Raw genomic sequence first — 27085 nt, forward strand, 5'->3', positions numbered from 1 at the left:
CAGTGTCTTCCTTGATGTCGTTATCAGCTAGTGGTCTTTACAAAGGTTACGATCGTGCATTTTGCGTGAGAATGAAGTCCTCGTTAACGAAAAGGGGTTGCCATTTTAAATCTTCGGGTTATAGGGTAAGTGGATTACTTGTGTTTTTTGTCCATCTTTATTGGTGTTCCTTTTTGTAATTGATTTTATGAAATATAGGTCGTCCTACTGTTGTGTCGTTTGAGACCACAGTACACGTTTAGTCATACGAGAAAGACAGCACCGCCATTGATGGGTATGGTCGGCTTGGCTATTGCACTTCCGCCACCGAGTGTACACGAAATCCGATTGGAGACTGACATGTTTGTCACTCGTATCAATTTTGATTTTCGGATAGCACATTGCGAACCAAAGTAAGTCACCCGATGTCCTAAATGTCGTCCTACATTTTTTTAATAGAATACCAAGTACCTCGAACAATATTCTTCTCGGGAATAATATTTTCATGCTAATAGAATATTTGATTGATTAGTTTGTTGCGCTTGACTTAATTGGATTATTATCGATCCTTTATATTTATTTATTCGGTTTTAATTATTTAGATTTTATGCAGATAAGCTTTTGTTGGATATTAAAATATTCAACCCTTTACACGCCATTGATTAAATTGCTTACTAGCGCCATCTGTCAGCAGTTTTATGTTCCTACATGAGAGAAGCAACCGTCGTTACAGTTGAAAATATCGTGTTACCTATGGGAGTTGACAATTTTCTTCCCAATAGATGGTGCTCGCGAGCATTATTATCAATGGTGTATAAATGGTTGCCTATTTCGATAGGGTAATCATTAATAAATAATTAAATTCGTGTATAAGATTTTTTAGGTTAGGTAAGGTCAGAAGATATTGTCCGATTCCCTTAATAGCCATATTGTCATTTGTTATTATTATATAATTATAACCAATAGTAAAAATACTTGTCGATGTTTGAATTACAGGGTATCTGAATTATTGGATTATACAGCCGATGAATTGACGGGTAAAAATTTGTATACCCTGTGTCACGGCGAGGATGCGAATCGTCTTAGAAAATCACACATAGATCGTGAGTCAGAAAAAATTTCGTTGTGTTTGAATTAATATATTATTTATTATGAATTATTATATATTCTTATGATTTTGTTCTTGTTTCAATTTTAGTAATCCACAAAGGACAAGTTTTGACGCATTATTATCGATTAATGAACAAAAGCGGTGGTTACACGTGGTTGCAAACGTGTGCGACTGTTGTGTGTAATTCAAAAAATGCTGAGGAACAAAACATCATTTGTGTTAATTATGTAATAAGGTATGTAAAATTAATTAAATCGATCTACAAATTCGCACGAATAACAAATTAAAATATATGCCCAATAAATTTGTTATTACAGTGGTCGTGAATACGAGAATTTAATAATGGATTGTTGTCAACTGGAAGACGGTGTTACCGGTGTTAAACGAGAGGACGCGACAGGAAATGATCCAGAAAATGGTTCGCCTGATGCCGACAGAGGAGGTATATTTGTGTTTGTTTGTCTTCCCAATCGAATTATTGAAAATTTGATCGTTCGTTACGAAAGACAGGCAATCAATCGTTGTATTTTTTTTCTTACTATTTTTATCAAGAAAAAAATGTTTAATTCCAATGTCAAATTCTTATGTCATAAAAATATACGAGGGGGGTTTGGTTCGAAAAATTATCGACCAAACCCATTCGACGCGTGTGAGTAAAATAACGTCAATTACTGATACAGGTAAAAACATAATAATCTTTTAGTGACATTTCTTAGCTCTGGGACAAAGTGTACGATAGACGATAAACAAAATTAGCTTGTTGTTCTTTTTCATTTTTTTATTTTTTGTTTTTTTTGTTACGGAATTACATCATGATAAAAATAAATTCGTGTGCATAGGTTTGAAAATTTGAATAGGAATTGTTTTTTTCTTTTTTTGTCGCGACAAATCGGCGAATTATCGAGATTACTTTCCCTAACGAACTTTTGTTCCTTTGCAGGAAATGTCTGATAATGGTCAAAATTAGAATGCCACGGTACCTCCGTCGTCCTGATCTTCCGAACGATCCGGAAACACACGTGAAACGCCTGTAAGGTGCTCGCCCGTGTTTAAAATATATATTATTTATATCACACTACGTTTACAAGTCTTTTACTCTCTACCTCATCTTTCGATTCTCGTAAGCATAATAATATCATGGCAAACAAAGTTTAAAAAAAAACAAAAGAGAAAAAAAAAATACAAAAACGTTCCTTCTTTACCTTTATTAACTCGAATTAATTATCAATAAACACTTATAGATCGTTGATACATTTTGGACAAAAACAATAGAAAAGAAACCATTCGATCAAAACTATAAAATACAAAAAAATGATATTCACGTGTGTTTTCGATAATTATCCACGTGAGAGAAATTGATAGAGTATCTCATGTCAAGAAAAAAAAAAGAAGAAACAAAAATCGATGCATACGTATTATTTAGGCGTTAGCATGATTGACAAATAATTATCAATATTTTTTTTTTGTATATTAAAGAAAAGAAACATACACACGAACAATTAGATGTTAGAAAAATTGATATCGTGTATAACGAAACTAAATCGATTCAAAAGAAAAAGAAAAAGAAAAACATAAAACGTATTTAACCCTTTCGTTATCAATCAAAGATCTCACTGACCCATATAGGAGTCGTGCAACGAACGAATTTCTATGTGGAACGATATTCCCGTTGAAGCATGCAATCGTAACGAAAGGGTTAAACCTTAAGATCGAAATAAGAAAATCAAGGTAAAAATAGAAAAGAGATCGTCCGTATTATTTCAGAAGGACGGAGTCGCGGAGGTCCGACAAATCAGCATCAAGAACATCCTCACCGTTCTCCGCCGGAAGATCGTGAGGACACCAGAGGTTCCGAGAGCGAGAAGAGAGGGAACAGGCATCACGACAGCATGGCCCAACTGCAACAGGAACCGCAAGCAGCGATAGGAAATATCAGCACTTTGGTGGTCAAGTTGCGCCGACACAAACGGAAGCTGCACGAGGAGGAAAGTAGTTCGAACGAGGAGGACGAGGAGGAGGAAGTTACTGAAAAAGTGGCTAGCAACGAGAGGAACAATCCTTTGAGTCCGACTCCGTCGAATAATTCGATTTCAACTAGCGAACAAGTATTGTGCGCGACGAGTCCTAAATCAAGAAGAAGTGCTGATGGAACGGCTAGGTCTGGGACGGCCGATGTCGTTGAAAGCGTTGGTGGTGTTGGTGGTAATAGTAATCCAGGTAGTCAGAACAATGTCGGGACCGATACTGGCCCTGGAAGCGTCGGTGGTGTTGGAACTACCGCTGGGACATCGGTGAAAGATTTGGAACAAGCAATGTCGAAGCATCTACCTGGTACTGCATTGAACAAATCCAATTCTCCGAGTCTTCATCAACCTACAGATTTTAGTACGGATGCCTTGTTGAAGCAACAGCAACAGAGAAGTACGATACAGTGGATAGGTGCTCATCATCATCTTGGTCATTTGAGTCCTCAACAATCGGCGACCGCGCCATTACCAGCTTCCGCTCTTCTGAGGCAACTATACGCGAATCGAGAAAGCGTCATACGTGCCAACGTTCACGGGATAACGTCGGCTGGCGGTGCGAGGACACCTTCGTCGGGTGGATCTTATTATGCCAGTGAGACTGGTCAGAACGGACCGTTACCGACACCCCCGGGCTCCGAAGGTTCGAGTACCTACGGGGAACATCAGTTCGTTCTAACGACGCACAATCAAAAGGCTTCGACCGGTGGTAACAGTTGCGGAACCGATGCTTTCACGAGTTTAGTGTCGTCCTATTCGACGGCAGGTGGTTACGCGGTTGATTATCATTCAGCCATGACGCCGCCGTCATCGGTATCCCCACGAGACAAGCAACAACAGCAACAACATCATCACCACCATCATCACCAACAGCAACCGCAGCAGCAGCAACAACAACAGCAGCAACAACAGCAACAGCAGCAGCAACAACAACTTCATCCGGTCAACGTGATCAGCTCGTACGACACCTCGTCGGCCTACGGGGAACCCGTGTTGCGTCATCAATACGAACCCGCTCAACCTTTACCTCTGAAACCACAAGTCTACTCGGCGACCGTTCACCCGAGTGCCCTCGATGCTGCGGCAGCGTACGCCTCTGCTGGTCTCGGAGAACAAGCACAGTTTTATCATCACCCAGCTGCAGCTGCGGCAGCCGCAGCAGCCGGATTTCATATCTATCACCCTTCTAACAAAGCTACGGCGAACAGTTGGTACGGTTCGACGTCCTAGTGGCGTCCCAGTGCTGTACGCGACACGCGTGTACTTAAATAATAACTCGAATTGTTCTTAATAACACAAAATGAAGAACAATCGGACTGACGGGACATTCTCTCTCTCTCTCTCTCTCTTTCTCTCTCTCTTCACTCACTCTCTCGTATGCATATCAATTCGAAGATAAAGTATAGCAACGTGATGATCGATTTTTCTTCCCTTTACCTTCGAGTATTCCTTTTGACAAAACAAAAAAAAAACAAAAAAAATAACAAAAACAAAATGAAACCCTTTTCTTCGTTGACGAATCCAAACGATTCTTAACGATCTTATAATTGGACGAGAAAAAGGAACTGTAATGAAGAATAATTGTCGAAAGTGTCTTCTCCTCGTCTCACACGTTCCCCCCACCCTCGAGAAAAGATCGAATCCTGTTGTGTCTCCCCCCCCTTCGTCTCGCACACCGTAAGGTAATGATAATCGTGCTGTGACTGTAATCCCCATAACACTTTTTCGTCAACCCCTTGCAGCCTGACATTACTTACTTCAATCTTGAATAATATTGTGAGGTGTTACGAGTTACGATTTAAGGGAGCTGGGGGTGGGGGGTCGAGGAGGGCGTGGTGGGGGGCGAACTTTTCATGACAACTAGATAAATTAGACTCTAGTTAGCCCTTAAAAAGGGGGAACATTGTTTTTTGTTTTAAAATGATCTTATTGCTTGTGACATTGCATTCAACAAGACGTTTGCTGGACTAAAAAAAATGAGAAAATTATTTCGTTTCCCGAGGTGCTCTCTCTTTCTCTTTCTCTCTCTTTCTCCCTCTCTTTCTCTTTCTCTCTTTTTCTTCTTTGTCTAAGTTTGAATAAAAAAATAAAACCGAAGACAAGAAAAATCGTGCAATATAGTTAAGCGAGAAAAATACGTCTGACTTTAATGGAAATAAAAAAAAAAGAAAAGGAAAAAAAAGTTTCCTGCGTTCGTGTCAGACCGCAAATGGGTTTTTTTTTTTGTTTTTCTTTCTTTCTTTCTTTCTTTCGTCGTCGTTGTTGTTTAGTTCTCGCACGTAAAAGATGCAAATTATTATTGTAATATAACGAATTAACCGGGGGGCGGGGGGGGGTAGGGGAAAATAAATAAAGTTTAAAAATAAGAAAAAAGAAAATAAAGGAAAAAGGTAAAAAAAAAGAAAAGAAAAGAAAAGTAAAATCATAGAAGAAACGATGAATGACAATTTGAAATGTGCGAAAAAAAAATTAATTATTAAATTATTATCTACGTTGGGGGGGGGATGTGAATGTAGGAAGGGGGTTAAATGTTATTAAAAAATCAATAACAACAACAACAACAGCCAAGAAGAGGAGGAGGAGGAGGAGGAGGAGGAAGAAGAAGATGAAAAAGAAAAAGAAGAAGATGAAGATAAAGAAGAAGAAGAAGAAATCAAATTCGTGCCGGCATGTGGTGGTAGCGTGATTGTCAGTGATTTGAACGCGTGTGTATGTATCTATGTGGTTGTCTGATTAAAAAAGAAAAATTTCAAAATGGTGATAATGACGGATAAAATAAATCAAATGAAAGGAAGAAAATAATAATCAATAAAGAGAGGAAGAGGACTATATTAATTAATAATTAATCGTCGTTGTCGTTGATGATATTGACGGAACTACTGCGTCCTGACGATCGTTACTCGAATTATTATTATTATTATTATTATTATTATTATTATTAATATTATTATTATTATTATGTTTATAATAGTTATTATTATTATTATTATTATTATTATTATGTTTATAATAATTATTATTATAATTTTTATTATTATTATTATTATTATAATTATTATTATTATTATTATATATTATATACTCGTAGTAACTTTTTTTTTATACCATAAAACTCGTATCGTTTCGCTCCTAAGTACCTCGATCGAAAATTAATACACGTATGTGCGCTAGGTTGATTTTTTTTCTTTTGTTTTTGTTTTGTTCGTTATAAGTTAAAATACGAAACCCTTTTTTATCGTGGTTCCTTTCGATCGTTCAGTTTCTATAGAGAAAATAAATGAAGGGAAAGGAAAAAAATTAAGAAAAAAGAAAAAGGAAAATAAAAAAAAAACAAATAACACAGAAAAAATGATCTAATGAAAATAAATGGCGCGATAAAAAATACGTGTAAAAACTATCTCTCATTGCCAAAGTGAACTCTGAACTATATTTCGACGAATAAACTCTCTTTCCGTTTTAATAGGGCATTATTATATATATTATATAAATATATAAATATATATATATTATATATATACATATACATGCATACATACATACATACATACATACAAACATGATGCATACTTGTACGACCTATCGCAGATCCTCATTTTTGGTTTTTGTACCTAATTTGAACCCTTCGTTTGACCCTTTTTTTGATCCACCATGATTGAATTTCTCATATTTCATCGAATACTTTTTCCGTTTGTACGCGAAAATTAATAGAGTGTTCAATTATTCAACCTAAGTGTAAAGTTACGCGATGATTTTTAAGTGATATTAATTAATAATAATTAGGTCGAGAAGATATGAATGAAAAAAAAAAAAATAAAAATGTCCTCGACCTCCTCGACGATGACAAAATAATAATAATTAAAAAAAAAAAAAAAAAGGAAAAAAAAAGTAATTATTAAAGAACGAAAGGAATAAAATAATAAATAAGTAAAGGGAACGCATTTGTTAAAAGCACTTTGTCAAATTGTTTACACGTTAAGATTAAATAAATAAATGAATAAATAAATAAATAAATAAATAAATAAAGATATGTATATTTACAGGTGGTGCGCAAACGTTGTCTCTTCTATGTACTGAATAGTTGTAAATGTAGATAACAAAAGAAGGAGACAAGTGTCGAGCACGAGATAAAAGAGAAACATTTAAAAAAAAAAAAATAAAAATGAGAATGAAAATGATTAGAAGATCGAGGAAATGTGTGAGGGAAAGAAATTAACGAAAGAGAAACAGAAAAAAAAAATATTAACGAAATAAAAATAATGAAAGAATGATAAAAAAAAAAGAAAAAAACAAGAAAAAGAAAAACGAACAAACAGAAAGATTACTCTATAGAACGGTAAAATGTTTGTTGGATGTAAAATCCTTTCTATCTAGGAAGAAGGTTCTATTTTATCGAATAACAATTTTTAATCGATAGTCTCACGTGAAATGCACACCGTGTATAAAAATAATAAGAGCCTAAAGCTCTCTGCAATATTGTGTTATATTATATATTTCTACCCATCGTTTTTCCGAGGTTTTTACGAATTCTGTTTCTGTTAGAATATCAGCAACCATGTAAAAGGAAAATACGATTTGTGAAATATACCTTTAAACGCCTAAAGTATATACAATTGCGAAGTTTTTATTTTATCTTCATGCGCATCACTATTGTATAATATGTTTTTTAATCATCTTGTTTAAAACAATTACAATTTTAATAATATAATTTGTTAATAACAAATCGTTTATCCTCGAACGGGTAAGTTATAAACAATATTAATTATTGCATTTACTTAGAAACGATCAATATAATTCTAATTGCAATGCAACCCCGCCCCCCTTCCAATCAGTAACTCTAAGCGGCACTCTGATTGGTTCCAAAATGTGTCACGTGCTTGGCACACGTGGATTACGACCAATGATTATCGATCGTGAATGCATTCATTTTGAATTCATTCATTTCTAAAACTTATGAATGAACTCACGTGTGCTTGATATGATAATAAAACACATTATTATTCAATGTAATGGTAATGCGATGAAGTCAGTTTCTTTTTCATATCAAAGTTGGTAGTAATGAAATTTGAGGACTAATAATTTTGAGGTTAAGTGTAAGTATCGGTAAACACGGTTAACGAAATATCTGTGCGAAAAAAACAATATTATTTTCCAAACAAATGAAAATTATTTTAAATATATTTAGTAATTTTTTTCAAGCGTTACATCTCTTGCTCTCTGCTTATGCTAATTAAAATCTAACACTTCCACCTTAAACGATAATAGTTTCCTCTTTAAAGTTGCAGTTTCTGTTTCCTCCAAATTTGTATGCTTTAACATTTAATTTATCTACTTTTAACACCGAATGGTTGTGATCCTGACCAACCTAAAATAAAATTAGGAAATTAATGTGCAATCAAGAAAATATTGTAAAAATGAATAAATATGTAGTTTAAAAATATACAAACTTCCTGCGCTGCTGCTCGCAAATGCAGAAGCCTGAGATCCTGCATTTAAAGATGGCCATCCAGAATTGGTTCCATCCAAACTTCTAGCCCCGTTGAACGGCGGCCAATTTCCTTGCAGCTGATGGAGAATATTCGGATCTATAAAATACGAATGAAAAATATAAGAAAGAAAATGATAATTGTTTAATATAAACAAAAATTATAAGAATAGCAAACCTCCGTTAACTGAATACGATCCAGATTTACTGCTAGCAAAACTGGAACTCGAACTGGATGCTTGAGAACTGCTGAAAGAACCAGCGTAACTTCCTGCACTAGCATCTGCACTAGCACCTGCACTAGCGCTTGCAAATGATTGCGCTCCGGCATTTGCTATTTGATGATTAAATTGACCATTTGGATTATTTCCATTGTTCAAAGAATTGGACAAGGAATTTCCATTGCCATTGGCAGAGTTACCACTTCCACTAGTTTGCGATGACGTTCCAGGAGAATTTAAAAGCGTGTAAGAAGGTTTTTTAATATTAGCTGTTCCTATCAACGAACCTGTACCGTGACCAGCATTATTATTATTATTATTGTATGCATTAGGTGTATTGAATCCAGAACTGAAAGCTCCTGCGCTACTCGTAGCAACACTTCCAAATGTTGGGTTATGGTGTTGGCCACCCTTAACTCCTTGATTTGTATTTGAATAGGTTCCGGAAGATGAAATTCCTATTACTCCTGGTACTCCTGGTATTTGTTTTGATTTTGGAAATTGTATATTTGAATTTTGATCTTCTGTGGAAGAAGGATTAGAAGTACCACTTCCAAAAGGTGTATTTTTGTTGCTATCAACTCCGCTAGGGTATTTATTTATTGAATTTCCACTCGATGTTCCAAAAAATGGATTGTTTTGTCCAATTGGTTTAACAGTTGATGGTGAAATGTTTCCTATATTTATACCAGGGTGGATTGCGGTACCGAATGTAGGACTACCTCCACTTCCGTTTGATAAAAATGGATTACCAACGCCAATGGGTTTATTTGGCACGTCATTTTTAATTGGAATTACCCCAAGGGAATGCTTGTCGTTATTAACATGTTGAGATCCGAATGTGTTGGTTATGGTGCCATCTAGAAAAGGATTTCCATGGCCAATTGGTTTAACAGTAGTACTGAGACTGTTTGAGAAAGGTGAACTAGTTGGGTATACGTTTGGATTAGAATTAATTTGTCCACCATGTAGGAAAGGATTCCCTGTATTAAATTGATAAGAATTTTGATTCCCAAAACCAGATTGTCCGTTAGCATTAAATCCACTTCCACTACCAGCTGTTCCAAATGCTTGAGAAGAAATTGGAACGTTCTTTTGTAAAGGTGTTCCTTCATCATCACAAGGAGCGGAAGGTACACCAGGTTTGCTACCAGATCCAGCACCAACGGTACCAGAAGAACCACTTGGTAAATTACCTTTATTGGGTTGCCCTGTATATTGCTGGTCATATGAATTTGGTTTATTTCCAAAACCAATATTACCAGATCCACTACCGAAAGTTCCATGCGTTTGAGTAGGAAGTGGTGTGCTTCCAATGCCTACGTGACCAGGTCCACTACCAACATTTCCATACGATTGAGTGGGTATTGGTATGTTCTTTTGTAAAGGTGTTCCTTCATTTGAACAACCAGAGGAAGGGGATCCAGGACCACAACCAGATCCTACACCTACAATACCTCCTCCTGGTCCACTTGGTAAATTACCCTTACTTGGTATGCCTGTATGTTGTTGATCATACGAATGTGGTTTATTTCCTAAGCCAACGTTACCGGATCCACTACCAAAAGTTCCATGCGTTTGAGAAGGAAAAGGTGTGCTTCCAACGCCAACGTAAACAGGTCCACTACCTGAAACTCCATACGTTTGACTAGGAATTGGTGTGTTCTTTTGTAAAGGTGCTCCTTGATTTGAACAACCAGATGAAGATGATCCAGGGCCACAGCCAGATCCTACACCTACATTACCTCCGGGTCCACTTGGCAAATTACCTTTATTTGATTGGTCATATGAATTTGGTTTATTTCCAAAACCAATATTACCAGATCCACTACCAAAAGTTCCATGCGTTTGAGTAGGAAGTGGTGTGCTACCAATGCCAACGTGACCAGGTCCACTGCCTGCAACTCCATACGTTTGACTAGGAATTGGTATGTTCTTCTGCAATGGTGTTCCTTCATTTGAGCAACCAGAGGAAGGGGATCCAACTCCACAACCAGATCCTACTCCTACGTTACTTCCCGATCCAGTTGGCAAATTACCTTTATTTGGTTGCCCTGTATGTTGTTGGTCATATGAATTTGGTTTATTTCCAAAACCAATGTTACCAGATCCACTTCCAAAAGTACCATGCGTTTGAGAAGGAAAAGGTGTGCTTCCTACACCTACGCTACTAGATCCAGTTCCGTATAATTGTGTTGGTATCGGTTTACTTCCTACACCTACGTGACCAGGTCCACTACCAACATTTCCATACGTTTGAGTGGGTATTGGTGTGTTCTTTTGCAAAGGTGTTCCTTCATTTGAGCAACCAGAGGATCCTGGGCTACAACCAGATCCTACACCTACGTTACCTCCAGGTCCACTTGGTAAATTACCCTTACTTGGTATGCCTGTATGTTGTTGATCATACGAATGTGGTTTATTTCCTAAGCCAACGTTACCAGATCCACTTCCAAAAGTTCCATGCGTTTGAGAAGGAAAAGGTGTGCTTCCAATACCAACGTGACCAGGTCCACTGCCTGCAACTCCATACGTTTGACTAGGAATTGGCGTGTTCTTTTGCAAAGGTGTTCCTTCATTTGAGCAACCAGAGGATCCAGGGCTACAACCAGATCCTACATTTACATTACCTCCGGGTCCACTTGGCAAATTACCTTTATTTGGTTGCCCTGTATGTTGTTGGTCATATGAATTTGGTTTATTTCCAAAACCAATGTTACCAGATCCAATACCAAAAGTTCCATGCGTTTGAGAAGGAAAAGGTGTGCTTCCTACACCTACATTACTAGATCCAGTTCCGTATAATTGTGTTGGTATTGGTTTACTTCCTACACCTACGTGACTAGGTCCACTACCAACATTTCCATACGTTTGAGTGGGTATTGGTGTGTTCTTTTCCAAAGGTGTTCCTTCATTTGAGCAACCAGAGGATCCTGGGCTACAACCAGATCCTACACCTACGTTACCTCCAGGTCCACTTGGTAAATTACCTTTACTCGGTATACCTGTATGTTGTTGATCATACGAATGTGGTTTATTTCCTAAGCCAACGTTACCGGATCCGCTTCCAAAAGTTCCATGCGTTTGAGTAGGAAAAGAAGGGCTTCCTACACCTACATTAGTAGATCCAGTTCCGTATAATTGTGTTGGTATCGGTTTACTTCCTACGCCTACTTGACCTGGCCCACTCCCTGCAACTCCATACGTTTGACTAGGAATTGGTGTGTTCTTTTGCAAAGGTGTTCCTTCATTTGAGCAACCAGGGGATCCAGAACCACAACCAGATCCTACACCTACGTTACCTCCCGGTCCAGTTGGTACATTACCTTTACTCGGTATGCCTGTATGTTGTTGATCATACGAATGTGGTTTATTTCCTAAGCCAACGTTACCGGATCCACTACCAAAAGTTCCATGCGTTTGAGAAGGAAAAGGTGTGCTTCCAACGCCAACGTGACCAGGTCCACTACCTGAAACTCCATACGTTTGACTAGGAATTGGTGTGTTCTTTTGCAAAGGTGCTCCTTGATTTGAACAACCAGGAGAAGATGATCCAAGGCCACAGCCAGATCCTACACCTACATTACCTCCGGGTCCACTTGGCAAATTACCTTTATTTGGTTGCCCCGTATGTTGTTGGTCATTTGAATTTGGTTTATTTCCAAAACCAATGTTACCAGATCCAGTACCAAAAGTTCCATGCGTTTGAGTAGGAAAAGGTGTGCTTCCTACACCTACACTACCAGATCCAGTTCCGTATAATTGTGTTGGTATCGGTTTACTTCCTACGCCTACATGACCAGGTCCACTACCAACATTTCCATACGTTTGTGTAGGTATTGGTATATTCTTTTGCAAAGGTGTTCCTTCATTTGAGCAACCAGAGGAAGGGGATCCAGGGCTACAACCAGATCCTACACCTACGTTACCTCCCGGTCCAGTTGGTACATTACCTTTACTCGGTATGCCTGTATGTTGTTGATCATACGAATGTGGTTTATTTCCCAAGCCAACGTTACCGGATCCACTTCCAAAAGTTCCATGCGTTTGAGAAGGAAAAGGTGTGCTTCCAATGCCAACGTGACCAGGTCCACTACCTCCAACTCCATACGTTTGACTAGGAATTGGTGTGTTCTTTTGCAAAGGTGCTCCTTGATTTGAACAACCAGGAGAAGATGATCCAAGGCCACAGCCAGATCCTACACCTACATTACCTCCGGGTCCACTTGGCAAATTACCTTTATTTGGTTGCCCTGTATGTTGTTGGTCATATGAATTTGGTTTATTTCCAAAACCAATGTTACCAGATCCACTACCAAAAGTTCCATGCGTTTGAGTAGGAAAAGGTGTGTTTCCTACACCTACACTACCAGATCCAGTTCCGTATAATTGTGTTGGTATCGGTTTACTTCCTACGCCTACGTGACCAGGTCCACTACCAACATTTCCATACGTTTGTGTAGATACTGGTATATTCTTTTGCAAAGGTGTTCCTTCATTTGAGCAACCAGAGGAAGGGGATCCAGGGCTACAACCAGATCCTACACCTACGTTACCTCCTGGTCCACTTGGTAAATTACCTTTATTTGGTTGCCCTGTATGTTGTTGATCATACGACTGTGGTTTATTCCCTCCACTTACACCACCAGTGTATCCACTCTGTAAATTCTGTCCACTTCCTACAGACGTAGATTGGTATTGTCCTGTCCCATCTGTTTTGCCATTACCACAATTTCCATATAAACTATTGCATCCCGCAGTACCTTTATTTTCACCTGTGGTGAAACTCGGTGCATTAGTTGCTTGTGTCAAATGTGTTTGACCAATTTTAACAGGACCTTGATTCAAATTGGAGTCAGTCTCACTCGTTGAACAACCTCCTCCAGATCCAGTTTTCGAACAACCAGCATTTGTACCACTTCCACTTCCCAAATTCGTTTGACTTGGTGTTATACTACCAAACGGACCTTTATTCGTATTCCCATAATTACTACCAGCACCTGAAGTAGGTGCAACAACTCCAGGAGTACCTAAGTTCTTATTATCATGCTCTTTCTTCTTATTGAAATCACTCGGATTTATAGAAAGATGCGAAAAATCTTTCGACGCACCAGCATTCGTATGTGCAAATGGATACTTCGTACTATGTTGATAATCACCGTAATTATTATTTTTATTCTGATTATTAGCTGCAGTTAATCCAGTGTTAACATAATTGTTGTTTCCCTGTCCTTTGTTTCCACTCGGTGTGTATGCACCTTTATCATTTTCTTGATCGTAATTGTATTGATCGCTGTTTCCTATTTTATGTACTCCCGGCACTGTTTCCTCTTCGTTATCCTTACCATCTCCACTTTTGTCATGCTTATAATGATGCTCAGGTCTGTATTGACCATCGTCGCAATCATCTTCTTCACCGTGTGTTTCCTCATCTTTTTCTTCAGGCTCTTCGTCATAATTTTCGTAATCCAATTTTTCTTTGGTATGTGCACATTGAGAGCACGGTGACTGAGATTTATGATTATTGTGACCTCCTTTAACTCCACTAGAAATTTGATGACTCAATCCAATCTTATCGGAACCCGGATGAATATTTCCAGTTCCTGCAAAGCTTCCAGAACCAACAGAAATACCTTGGAGATGATTTAATCCATCTGGATTATTCGATGGAAATACACCACCGGAAAATGCGGAACTTATTGCACTTGCGACAGATCCTGCTTGTGCGTTACTCGTAGCACTGCCTAAAATAAATACATCATACATTTTCACTTACATTTCGATTGAATCAACGAACACTTTATTTTATCGAAAGATCAAATATAATTCGATCATGAAATAAATATAAATATAACATACTAAATGCCGAGGAACTACTCCCTGCGAAGGATCCAAAACCTCCTAAAAAAAAATTAAAATAACTCATCATTGTAAAACAATATAATTGGACATGAATGAAACAATGATGAATAAAAATAACGAATTGCACTTGCTTACCTGGTGCAGCAAAAGTTGTAGCACATAGTAAAACAATGACGGAACATCTTAAATAAATATTGTCCGTCATATTATTATTTCAAATAATTTATCCTCGATGAATAGCTGCAAAGTATACAAGACAATAGTAGAATCATTACTGAAGACATCCTGTTTGGAAACTTGTATATATATAAGGATGATACTCATAGTGAAAGGATTGAATTTAGCGATACGATCGGAGTCAACGTAAATCGACGATAACATGTGGGTGGCAATGAATAATTATTATTTCATTCTTACCAAGAGTACACGTAGCACAACTTCGTAATGTAATCGGTAAGACTGGCGCTAAGCAACTGGGATCACAGAATACGTCATCGATCTTCACGGAGTTTCCCAAAGCTAACTTGTTTGATTCATGTCACGCTCGTGTCGTGAAGATGAGATCGCGGTTGAGAGAATGCGTATTCCTTCGTCTGCATTTCTTTAAATAGAAGATACAATAAAAAGACTCGCAAACTGGTTTACAGCATTCCAAATACCTATAAGGTGTTTTTCAAATCGTTATTTATATATTCATGATCAATCTGAAAATATCCTCTTATGATATCGGCCATTTGTTTAAACCACAAAACCTCACGCGGTTTCATCAGTTTAGAACATCGTTATTTTTAGAAGTATCGTTGGAATTTTCGATACTTCGTGAGAATATAAAAAATATGGAATTATAATATTCTTTGAAAAACACTGTAGGAGTTAGGATGTTACCGTCGAAGGACGTTTTTCCTTTCTACCTTTCGCATTGACAATGAGATTAAAACTTGTTATATGCTATTAACTTATGTGTGGGAGGTTATATTTACCATTTTAATCAAGCTTCTAAAAAGAATTCGTTTAAAAAACATTTATATTCTTTGTATTCTACGATGATTTTTGGCACTTACGGATTTAGATAAACAGTTCTCTCTGTTACTCAACGTTTGTTAATTTATCGAGAAGAGTATTTTAAGAATGAATAGATTGTAATAATTCTTCTTTTAAGATTGATCTTTTCAATAGAAAGGTATAATTACACGTACGAGTTGTTTATGTATATGCAAGTAACATAATTCTTTTGTTTTCAATGAATCAGCTTTATTCTAATGTTAAAGGTCCGGTTTCCATTTGCATATTTTCATTTTAATACTTTGGATAAAAGAAAAATATTAATTTCAAATTATGAATCATAAATTCTTCATAATTTTTCGTACAAGTGTGTAATAATTTATTATTTATCGTTAAATATGTATTGTCGTAATTTTAGTTAGAAAAAGAACACTAGTAAGAAAAATTTCTTACAAATATTTTAATAAGAGATTCTGTTTTATCCTAAGTGTTAAATTGCAATTTCTACAATTAATATATTTTTTCTATTATCGATATTATTATTATTATTATTTTATTATTATTATTATTATTATTAATATTGACCGTCGGTAATCTTAATATAAAGTTTTACTAATGTAGAGTAAAATAAATTAGAAAGCTACAATTACTGATGATCAATATTTTTCAAAGTAGAAAACTACCATTATCGACTGTAAATAAGATAAAGGTAGAGCACTACTATTATCGATATGGTGCTTAGTCGGCCTGCCACTAGAGTGGCTTTAGCGAATATTTTTTCCAGGTCGATTCGCCAAGAATTTTTTGCACAAGAATTTTTTCATTGATATAAATATTGCATAATTATTAATATACACGGAAAACAAAATAATAGAAAAGATTTAATAAACAAATTTAATTATCGATAGGATAAATCGATCATCGATCCATCATTCGACTCGTAGTTCACATTTTGTCCACACATATCGCTGCCATCACCACGCACATCTGACCGGCAAACAGTCGCAGTCCAAATAAAGAACAGTAAACATGGCGGCGTTTATACGTGTTAAACGAAGATATAATGAAGAACCATCGAATGTTTTACTTATTGCGTGTAAAAAAACTAAAAATATCGAAAATGAAGGAGCTGAAAATGCAAGCAACGACGAACCGGTAACTGCAGTTGTGAAACTCGCTGGAACAATCAAGGGTCGAGTAAGTTTATTATTATGGTTATTATTTTGTTTGAAAACAAACAATTAATGCACTGTGTGCATCTATAGAATAAGTAAAAAAGATAAAAATATATTGTTTAAACAGGACGAAGATGCGATCAAACGTTTGGCAAAGACAGTTAAAAAAAATGAATTAAAAGAAAATTTTAAGAAGCACATGGTAGATATTAAAAACATGTTACGCGCACAGATTAAAAATAATTCTATTGAAAGTAGATACAAAATAGTTAACCGCCATCGTTCAATGGATGAATCCAATACAGAGGAATCAGAAAATAATTTGACGGTAATAGACATCGAGGATTCTTTGTCGTGTTCTATTCCAGTAGAAAAGGATTCTGAAACGGTATGCAATAATATTTGTCTTAACCGTTGTTACTTACTTCTAAAAACATTTAGTTTATGTATCTTTATATTCCTGTTGTTTTAGATCGACAATTTTGTATACGATGTGTATTATACTGAACACGGTATGATTACTATAGACGATGATGTTTTATATATGCAAGGCATAGAAGAAGAGTTAGTATATGATTTGGAAGAAAATGAAGAACCAGAATATTCATCGGATGATTCCAATTCTGAGTTGAAATGGAAAGATTATCCTGATACCGACCAGGAAGAAAATGGAGATGAAGACGAAGACGAAGAGGATTTTTTAAGTACAGGTATTAAAAGATGTGTTTTAAACGACGATTACGAAGGCGCAGAATTAGATTCAGATTCGAGCATAGATGATTTTATTTATAGTGTAGATAGTAACGATGTCAAATTATTTGGTTATAAGTATGCGAGGTATAAAGCGAGAATAAAAAGAAATTTTGCAATAGGTAATTATAGTAATAATGATGAATTAGAATTTGATTTTGAAGGTATTGATGAGAGTATAAGCAATGATGAGTCTGATAGTAACAGCTCTTTTACATGTGATTCTTCTATTCATAACGATGACTAAGAATTTTCATTACAATAATTTAGTAACATTGTTGACATAGTTACTAAGATTTCAAATAATTATTTAATTGTTTCTTTTTATTTTAAACAAAATATACAAATAATATTTTAGTTAGCATTCCAGAAAAAAAGACTATACGATAAAAACAAATTATCATATATATTGTTTCTTTGGCAAGCATTGTTTCTTTTGCAGTAGTGTGCATTGATTATCTTTATCATAATGTTATATAATATTAATAAAAAGTATATAAACAAGTATATAAACAAGATAAAATGAAAAATCTTTTCAAACCATTATTTTCAGATATCCTACATTCCCTAGACTTTACTTAATTTTTTTCTATTTTTCAAGTACCTGAAAAAAAAAAAAAATAGTAATTATGGTTTGTAAAGGTTGTAGAATTTTATTTGCATGTTTATATATTTATTACATATTTGTATAGATATATCTTGTGTGTAAAATTCATCTATCAAAATAAAAACAATAAAGTAAGCCTACCATCGATAAATAGTTTTGAGACGAAAGGAAGATGTTTAAAAACATGAAAATAAGATCAAACTGTTTTCTTATCGAAAGAATGATGTGTAACGCTATGCGACATGTTATTAGGAATATTTTATTAACGCAATGGAAGTACCGGATAAGAGATTTACAAATCTTTTTTTTTTTTTTTCCTAGCAACTTAAAGTCTTCCGCTATGTGACGTTTAATATTTTTTTTTTATTTATGAGATTGTGTATGCGTGATAAATTCAGACCATTTTTGTTCCTTTTCTTTTTCCAGTTTTGCTTTCTTTCCTTTAGTAGGAAATCATTAATAATAATAATAATAACTGTTCTTAATAAATAACATAACAAGAATACTCTCACGAAAGTATTTTTATATAGAGAAAATATATATATACGTTCTATTAATAAATTTAATTATTAATTTGAAATCGAAGAAAAAATATTTTTATACGTTTAAAAATCAACAGTATAATTATTTGTTTAAAAATCAAAGGACATTAATTAAACAGCCAATGATAATCTTAACGATCGTTCTAAATTCACCGTCAAAAAAAAAAAGGTTCGTATTTAATTTCATTTAATTTAATATTATTTGAAAATCCTATCTCGAACGCGTTTTTTTTTATAACATGAGGTCTTCGCACGAAGTAAATTGATGTCTTTTATTTTTTTATTTAATGAACTCGTCGTATGATATGGGTAGTACTGCGTATACACGTAACTTAATCTTAATTCTAATTTTTACATTTACGCGCTCGCAATGAGTCGTGACTTGTGTACAAGTACTCGCGGTGCTTTTTTCTTTTCTTTTTTTTTTTTTGATTTAGTGTATGCATATGTTTGCATAAACAAAATGTTTATGCATCTCTGTTCCGTGTATATGTATGTATATATATGTACGAATGTGTCCTATGTAAAACTATCTCATTTTTAAAAATGACAACACACCGAACGTAATCGGAATTTAAATTATAATAATTTGACTATTATTTCATAAATTAAACAATAAAAATTAAACATACATATAAACGCAAATGCAATGTATATGTATAATGTAATGTAATGTAGATGTAGTGTAATGTAATGTAATGTAATGTGCGGAGACAAGAAAGAAGATTCGGTAGAAAATTATAAGCCTAAATAATAATGCTTTTTGGCAAACTCACTTTACGTTCGTGGAACGGTTATTGATGCACTAAATTACCCAACAAATGTGAGTGCGCCCCTCTCGTATTATTTACACTTACACGTTTACACAGGACATATTTCTTTTTTTTCTTTTTTTTTTTTTAAGGATAACTGAATGGCTCGCTTTAACGTTTCATTTTTATATCTCAGTTAAACAAATCATTTAAATAATTCTTTATTTTTAGTTTCATTATTTCTTATCATTACCCCCATATGAACAACCCTTAAAAAAGTCCTACAATATTTTCATTTCCCAAGATAATGATATAATAATTAATAATACGAAATCTTCAGTTATTCTTAATTATCTTGTATGAACGTGTACGTGAGCCTAATTCGCCGACGTAAATTAATAGATTCAAAAATTGAGATTGGTATTTGAATTATTTTAAAGATCGTTTCTACCATTTTTTTTTTTCCATAATACTCTACGTTATCTACTGTACAACATTTTACACTCAACTTGTATCATCATTTTTATTTAACCTTAGGTATGTCGATAATTAATAACTATGCTACGAGATTATTGAATAGTCATGAGATTGCACAACTTTTGTTTTTTTTTTTCCTTTTCTTCCGTGTTTTTTTGTTTTTCTTCCTCGTTTTAAATCGGATCGTCGATCGTGGATTCGCACCAGGAGATGTAAGCACAGCGCATCAATTATTATTATTATTATTATTATTGTTATTATTATTGTTATTATTATTATTATAATTATTAATATTAATATTAATATTATTATTATCTTGTTTAAATCGCAATTATTATATTTTTTTTTTATATATATATACAAGAAGAATGATACGTTTGTTTTTTTAAAAAAAAAATAAAGTGCATCGCCATAATAATCGATCGATAATATTGATTTATAATTTTTCATTTAAATTAGATCGAGATCCAATAAATCGTTGATAAACGAGATCCTGACAAAACAATTACGATCGATCGGCATCTTCGACGCACTTTTAATTCAATTATTTATCATTATTTTTATTATTATTATTATAATTATTATAATTATTATTATTATTATTATAATTGTTATTATTATTATTTTATAATAATTATTAATATTATTTTAATATTATTATTATCGCTCCGCATAAATTTCTTTTATGAATCCGATAAGTATTGTTTATGTACACATATTGATGCAATTGTAAATCGGCTTATCGTAAGTACGAACAATTCCCTGGATCGACAAAAATCACATGATGGTAGTCAACTAAGTCGGTTAATTTAGTTTAATATATATTTGTTTAACTGGCAACAATATTAACAGACTCGTCGTCATCATAGTCATCATCATCGTAGGTGTTGTTTTTCATTGTTCAAATGTCCAATTGATTCATTTAGAAAATAATCGAGTTTAGAATTGTAAACTAACACATCTAAAGTACGGATGCCTCGGTTCTACCAGTGGGCGGAGTGGTAGCAGCATGGCTACTCGAATTGTTGTTATTATTGTTGTTATTATTATTACTCGCCTCCCCCGCATGACTCGAACAATAAAATTTTTTGTGCGCTATGAACGTGCTCAAGTAATTAAAACTTATATCGCACGATCGACAATAACGTGGACCAGTCTTATTTGGGTCGAGACTTTCCTCGGGTGGTGGACTTTCCTCGCGTTCCTGTTTAACTTTGCTGGCCGTCACTGTCGCGGCCGGGGGTGGTGGTGGCAAAATAGAAGGCTGAGGACTTTTACGGACCTCGCTTTTTCCATTGATTTGAACCTCGGCTGGTATTTCTTCTGGTGTTGTTGCAGGAGCTGGTTCGGTGGTTGGAATAACAGCTTCGTCGTCCAAGACGCACGTTATGTAATTTTCCTCCTACGAGATTAAAGTTTGTTAGGGTTGCTTTTTTCTATGTTTTTCTTTTCTGATTTCAAAAGAAACAAAATGTTTCATGTTTATATGTATGTATATGTGCGTATAGTTTTGACTATACCTGAAGATCCGTGCCACGTTTCTCAAAGTGCATTCTTATGTGCGTTCGCATACCACGTAAGGTGTTCCCTTTGTAACGACAAATCGTGCACCTGAATGCTTTAACACCTTGATGAGCATCCATGTGACGTTGTGCTGCACCGGCCGTTGGACTGACGGCACCGCATACGGGACACCGCCAACCACCGGTCGGTCCACCACTGCAAGTGTGCGTACTACCTGCTTCTATTATTGCCTAAAAAAATCATTTACATCCTTCATGATATTTCTCTATCCGACAAATCTTTGATTATAGCAATTCGTTAATTAGTTACCTTGCATTTCGTGCACCGAGAATGATGTTCCTGCGATTCGGGCCTCTTCGGACAGTAGAAAGCTTGATGAGCTACGAGATTATCCATGGAAGCGAATTTAATACCACATGCTGCACAGATTAGTTGAACCAATGGTGGCGAAGGAGTGCTAGGTGGTGGTGGACTATTGCTTACAGTTGTTTCCCTTGCTTGACAATAGTGTTTCTTGTGAGCGACGAAGTTTTCGTGTCGACAAAAGACGATGTTGCATTCTTTGCATCTGACAAATAAATCAACGATTAATATCTTGATGTAAGATGTCAAACTTTGATTAAATGATATAGAATAGTATTAGTCTTTTTTTTTTTTTTCGAATAAAAATACTCACCTGGAAACACCATGTTTAACGAGGACACCAGGTACGGGTACAGGAACAGGAGGAGGTGGTAACTCGGCCAATCTAAGAGCTAATTCTGTTTGAGCCGCTGGTGGAGCGGATCCGGTACTGCTGCTTTGATTCGTACTAATAGACCTTGCTCTTGGACTGGCACTACCTCTAGACGATCTTGGACTACCCGGTGGTGGGGGAAGCGAGGTTGGAGCTGGCGAAACTCTGTTCTCCTTTTCATCCTGATGTGCCGTCGGTGATCTTCTAACACTGAGATCGAGAGGGGTTGATACGGACGGCGAGGTGGAGGAACCAACGAGGGATGCAGGCGTGGTAGGTTTGTTGGCTGCTCGAAGGACGGCTGGTGGTTCGGTTACGGTATTTGTGCTTGCTAATCCTCTCATCATTGGTTGCAAAGATCCATTTGGCAGTAGAAAACAGGCCGTGTCGGGTGCGGGAAATGCCGGTGCAGCTAATACACTGGCACCGCGTATGAGGGAATACGGTACGATGAGAATCGGATTGGTAGGTAATGCCAAACATGGCTGAGGTGGGGGCGAATCGCCAGGACTTGAACTGGTAGGTGGGGAAGCTTTAGCCGAGGAAGAAGATGCTCCTGTTGGTGCTGGAGGTGGTGGGGGTGGTGCACCGTCTTTGACAACGTGCCTGGTACTGCAATAATGCGTTTTGTGCGCCCGATAAGTCTTCAACGAATTAAATCTGATGTCACAGTTACGACAATATCTTTCAGCTTCCTCGTTTAGGGAACCGTTAGATGCGTTCGTAGAATTGTTTCCAGGTGTCGTTCCTGTCGTAGCCGATGGTGGTGGCGGTGGTGGTACCGTTGGAATCGTCGGTGGTGCCGGAGAAGCCGAATGCATTCGCATATGCCGATTCAACGAGACCTTTTTGTCAGCACTGTAAGAACAATGCGGACAAGCGTAGGCCTTCCTAACTTCGAACTTGTTCGACTTCTCCTCGTCCTCGTCGTTGGTAGCATCCTCTTCTAAACGCGGTCGATGGGCGCAATAAAAGGTACGATGAGCCTCCAAAGTGCTTGCCGAACTAAAACGAATACCACAGGGTGGACAGTAGAGGGGAGCCGGTCTGGCAGGTTCAACGGTGATAGTTTCTTTCCCGTCGGTTGGTAGGACGAACAAACGACCCGATGCAATCGCTGAAATAACAATTTCAATTTTTTTATTATCACCTTTTAGCCATCTAGTCGTGTCACGTTGATAAGGATCGAATGAAATAACCCGAGTAAGAAGGTAGGAATAGAATCTCCGATGTATAAAGATTAAAAAAAAGAAAAAGAAAAACAAATTTCTAAGCAGGAAGATAGATAAGATTTTCGGGGGTTTGACCGTGGTGTTATCGACGTGGATATCGATTTCTTTGTAGTTTTCGAGATCTCTCGAGATAAATTTACCATTCTGCAGGCCAGCAGGTAAAGGTGGGCCGGGATTAGGCGGGGAAGAAGCATTCTCAGGCTTGACGGTAAGTGCTGCTACGGCAGCAGGCCGAAGTGCTGGATCCGTCGCTAGACTAGCATTCAGTCTCAGTCTTGGTGCTACGTCCTCTTCGAGTTTCATCTTTTTCGGATCTGGTGGTGCATCCTCCACGATACAACTCGACGTTGTACTCGTACGTCTCGTAGAATCCTCGCTGTCTCTTCTCGTACTCGCTTCTCTTCTTCTTATCAATGATGAGGTGTTCGATGAGGAAGACGGTGGTTTCTGTTGACATTCTTCGTCTTTTACTATCACTATACTAGACGATTCCGAATCGTCTATTTCCTTCGGACTCGATTCTCTCGTTAATCTCGACGATACGTGACGATCTCTCTGCGTTTCTCTCGTAATCTATAAACAAATTATTTTATTCAATTATATCTCGAATGAATTAATTAATACAGCGATCTGACAAAAATTCAACAACATGAATTATTTTTAAATACAATCAAACGAATGCATTTGTTTTTCAATTTCGATGATCACGATTATTGATTTTAATTATTGTTACAAAATAATAAGAAAAATTGTGAATAAAATAAACAATTGTCAAGCTTACTTCTTCGGTGAGACTAGTTAGTCGCTTTCGAGCGTTCTCCGTAAGGACATTAAATCGTTGCTTGATATCATCGGCAGCTGAATTAAAGACTATACTATTCGAAGAGGAGGAGGAAGCGTTCAGTCTAGGTGGTGGTGGTAAACTAGAGTCCTCCTCAACATTAACTGCACCAACTGGACTAGAAACAGCTGATCCACCACCCTCGACGCCGCTGCTCACCGATGGGGTTTTTTCGGAGTCGCTCCAATCCTCATCCTCCCCTGAAAATAAACGAACACCATTAATACGCCACGTAATCATAGTAATTCCAAAATTTATTTTATTTTATTTTTTCTGGTACAATCAATGGATCTTTAGATGATAAAATAAATACATTTAGAAATAAATCGTCGACGATGAGATACGTCGTAAGATTCTCGGGTAACAACAACCATAACCTCAAATTAATACAAAAACGTGACGCATATAAAACGATGCGTCTCTTTAGACGTCCGAAACTCTAATGGCTTCTCGCCACGCTACTCTCAATTCCCCTCTATTCTATCTCCCTCTCTTTCATTCTAGGTTCTCAGCACCCTTCGAAACCTTTGGGAATCCCCCTCCACGTAATACACACTCAGAATGATCATTCTTACGTATTACTACGAACTAACTCGATGAAGGCCTGTTATTGTTGGTGCTGGTGCTGATGCTGGTGTTGGTGCTGCTGTTGGTGGGTAATCTCTTTCTCAGAGTCCTGCAAAGAATCGATAAGATTTCGACGTCTATCTGATTAATGATCCTCTTTCGTTTAACGCGTTTCGTTGAATGCTTTAACGTTTCCTCATGATTATTCCTAAATTCTTGAAATATTATCAACACGAATAAACTGGGATCCGATGAGAGAACAAATTTCGATTTATTTGTCAGATTAAAATATAATATTTATACAAGGTGGAGAAAGATAAAGAAGAGGATGATGACTTCAATGAAGGTCTAGAGCAAAGGCCAGGAGAACTCACGTTGAAGATATCAAGTACTGGCATCAATAGTCTCCTTCGTGTTCTCTCTCTTTCTTTCTCTCTCTCTCTAAATAAGTGTTCATCGATGAAGACAGAGAGAAGATGGCGAGGAACGTTTCTTCGTGCTAACTATCTCTTTCTTTTATTCATTCTTTATTTCTATCCTTTTCAAGTGTAATACTGTTGCTCTTAAAACCATTCCTCTTCCTTCCTTCCTTCCTTCCTTTCTTCCTTTCTTTCTTTCTCTGTGTCCTTTTATTCACCAACAGTGATTCTTAATTGCGCGTGCATGCGAGTAACTCGGTGATCGAGAAAGGGCTGCTAAAACACAACAACCACCACCGAGTGCAAAGAGTCGCGCGCGTGCTCAAACCAACAACAACAACAACCACCACCAACAATCACTAACACTACCAATACTATCTAAGAACCAATACACACACACATACACGAGGTTCTTTCTCTCCCACGAGTAGTACGGTCCGGCTTTTGCCAACCACCTTCGCTCAGGGTGTAATATATCTCGAAAGGGGAGGGAGAGGGGCAAACACGGCCGCCATTAACATATCCGCGAGCCGATAAGCCTTTCTTGGAACCGATACCGCGCCCGAGTCTACACACCACCACCACCACCAACACCACCACCACCACCTTGTCCTCTCTCAGGGCTTTGTACCTATTTTAGAAACGGAACCGTACCAACACACATACCATTTTCTCTCCGAGGAGGATCGTATAGGAAAAGGGTTGGGTTGGGTTGGTTTCTCTTGGCTATAGTGGGGTGCCAGTAAGTGGGTGGGTTTAAGTCGCGGAAGCCACCACCCAGATTTACACCTTCCCTTCTTTTATTCGAACTTGCTTTTTCTACTTCTTAAATCCCTACGACCACCCCCACCCCCACCCCCATGCTCCCTTCCCTCGTCTCTTTTTAAAAAACATCGTTTTGATTTTTCTTTTGAATTCTTTCAGTGCGTTTGGATTTTATCGAATATTTTTAACGAACACGACGAGACAACAATGTTCTTTTCTGTTCTTTTCTAGACTTGAACGTTGGGTTTGTTCGAAGTGGTCAAGACAATTACTCCTTTTGTTAGGTTTACGAAGTTAACTTTATGTCTGTCTAAAGATAAGACAATACCATCTTTTGTGATTTATCTCAAGTTAAATGATTAATCGTGTTTTTCAAACGGACAAGATTATTTTATTTGGTCGTAAAACTTTTTTTTTTTTTTTTATATCTTTATCGTTTTCTGAACTTGATTGAACTTCGAACGAGAGAGAGAAAGAGAGTTCAGAAGTTAATTTGAATAATTATTTTCATCGGTGTGCAATACACGTGATTAATAAATGAATATTTCACATTGAAATATTTTTTTTAAAATATATAAATAAATCGTATAGAAAAAATATTTTGTTACAAAAAAAAATAGAAAAAGAAAAAACAAATACTAAGGTCAACATAATCAATTTTCGTTTGTTAACGTACTTTGCGTTATTATTATTATTATTTTTTATTTTTGCTTTCTTTTACCTAACTCGCAAAGATCTTCGATGCGATTTCTTTTGTTTGCTTCTTCCTTTTTAAGATGGATGATAATTTATTTAACAACAGAGTCAGCAGAGAAAAAGCAAAGTAGAAAAATCACGTGAACGAGTGACTTTCGCGTGTAAAACTATGAACACAAACTATGGAGAAACAACCGATTGCAAGAGGAATGCGAAACTGAAGTTTTACGAGAATTTTCAGAGTGTAAAAATTATAACTCGTTTCTTTTTTGTTGCTTCGCGTTTAAAGGGGTAATTTTCTTTCAAGTTTCTACCACGTGC

General features: G+C 36.5%; 4 protein-coding genes across 9 annotated transcripts in view; 2 read left to right on the forward strand and 2 right to left on the reverse strand.

Annotated features, from left to right (window-relative positions):
• Positions 1 to 7724, forward strand: part of LOC122523862 (protein trachealess) — a 95332-nt gene extending 87608 nt beyond the window's left edge. For 5 of the 6 annotated variants that reach the window (XM_043645795.1, XM_043645797.1, XM_043645798.1 and 2 more), the window contains 7 exons: positions 4 to 125; positions 199 to 392; positions 976 to 1082; positions 1178 to 1325; positions 1408 to 1532; positions 2855 to 4325; positions 7155 to 7724. In XM_043645795.1, coding sequence (XP_043501730.1) covers positions 4 to 125; positions 199 to 392; positions 976 to 1082; positions 1178 to 1325; positions 1408 to 1532; positions 2855 to 4325; positions 7155 to 7188 — 2201 coding nt within the window. In that variant the 3' untranslated portion in view covers positions 7189 to 7724. The remainder of the gene's footprint in view (positions 1 to 3; positions 126 to 198; positions 393 to 975; positions 1083 to 1177; positions 1326 to 1407; positions 1533 to 2854; positions 4326 to 7154) is intronic. The other variant, XM_043645796.1, reaches the window with a different exon arrangement.
• A 539-nt stretch (positions 7725 to 8263) lies between these two features.
• On the reverse strand, positions 8264 to 14934 carry LOC122523863 (hornerin-like). Its single transcript, XM_043645802.1, has 5 exons — positions 14815 to 14934; positions 14677 to 14718; positions 8775 to 14561; positions 8559 to 8696; positions 8264 to 8476 (listed from the first exon to the last, which is right to left on the reverse strand). Exons 1-5 carry the CDS (start codon positions 14882 to 14884, stop codon positions 8436 to 8438), a joined length of 6078 nt encoding a protein of 2025 aa, XP_043501737.1. The 5' UTR covers positions 14885 to 14934; the 3' UTR covers positions 8264 to 8435.
• Positions 14935 to 16646: 1712 nt separating this feature from the next.
• Positions 16647 to 18396, forward strand: LOC122524116 (probable RNA polymerase II nuclear localization protein SLC7A6OS). The gene is made up of 3 exons (XM_043646200.1): positions 16647 to 16878; positions 16984 to 17244; positions 17329 to 18396. The coding sequence occupies exons 1-3, from the start codon at positions 16711 to 16713 to the stop codon at positions 17851 to 17853; spliced, it is 954 nt and encodes a 317-aa protein (XP_043502135.1). The 5' UTR covers positions 16647 to 16710; the 3' UTR covers positions 17854 to 18396.
• Positions 18397 to 20799: 2403 nt separating this feature from the next.
• LOC122524220 (zinc finger protein ush) overlaps positions 20800 to 27085 on the reverse strand; it is a 36427-nt gene continuing 30141 nt past the window's right edge. The window contains exons 3-8 of the mRNA XM_043646360.1: positions 24258 to 24517; positions 23617 to 24049; positions 22185 to 23361; positions 21818 to 22076; positions 21505 to 21738; positions 20800 to 21386 (exon numbers count right to left, since the gene is read on the reverse strand). Of these exons, the coding sequence (XP_043502295.1) occupies positions 20946 to 21386; positions 21505 to 21738; positions 21818 to 22076; positions 22185 to 23361; positions 23617 to 24049; positions 24258 to 24517 (2804 nt within the window). The 3' untranslated portion in view covers positions 20800 to 20945. The remainder of the gene's footprint in view (positions 21387 to 21504; positions 21739 to 21817; positions 22077 to 22184; positions 23362 to 23616; positions 24050 to 24257; positions 24518 to 27085) is intronic.

Source organism: Polistes fuscatus, unplaced genomic scaffold, assembly GCF_010416935.1.
Source record: "Polistes fuscatus isolate 324 unplaced genomic scaffold, CU_Pfus_HIC Scaffold7, whole genome shotgun sequence".
NCBI lineage: Eukaryota > Metazoa > Arthropoda > Insecta > Hymenoptera > Vespidae > Polistes > Polistes fuscatus.

What these genes read in the sequence shown, in the direction of transcription:
- LOC122523863 (XM_043645802.1), bottom strand. Translation starts at nt 14,884, where the DNA reads ATGACGGACAATATTTATTTAAGATGTTCCGTCATTGTTTTACTATGT. An exon ending in TACAACTTTTGCTGCACCAG is followed by an intron (nt 14,719 to 14,814) that starts GTAAGCAAGTGC and finishes ATTTTTTTTTAG; the next exon opens with GAGGTTTTGGATCCTTCGCA. An exon ending in GAGTAGTTCCTCGGCATTTA is followed by an intron (nt 14,562 to 14,676) that starts GTATGTTATATT and finishes TATTTATTTTAG; the next exon opens with GCAGTGCTACGAGTAACGCA.
- LOC122524116 (XM_043646200.1), top strand. Translation starts at nt 16,711, where the DNA reads ATGGCGGCGTTTATACGTGTTAAACGAAGATATAATGAAGAACCATCG. An exon ending in CTGGAACAATCAAGGGTCGA is followed by an intron (nt 16,879 to 16,983) that starts GTAAGTTTATTA and finishes TTGTTTAAACAG; the next exon opens with GACGAAGATGCGATCAAACG. An exon ending in TAGAAAAGGATTCTGAAACG is followed by an intron (nt 17,245 to 17,328) that starts GTATGCAATAAT and finishes CTGTTGTTTTAG; the next exon opens with ATCGACAATTTTGTATACGA.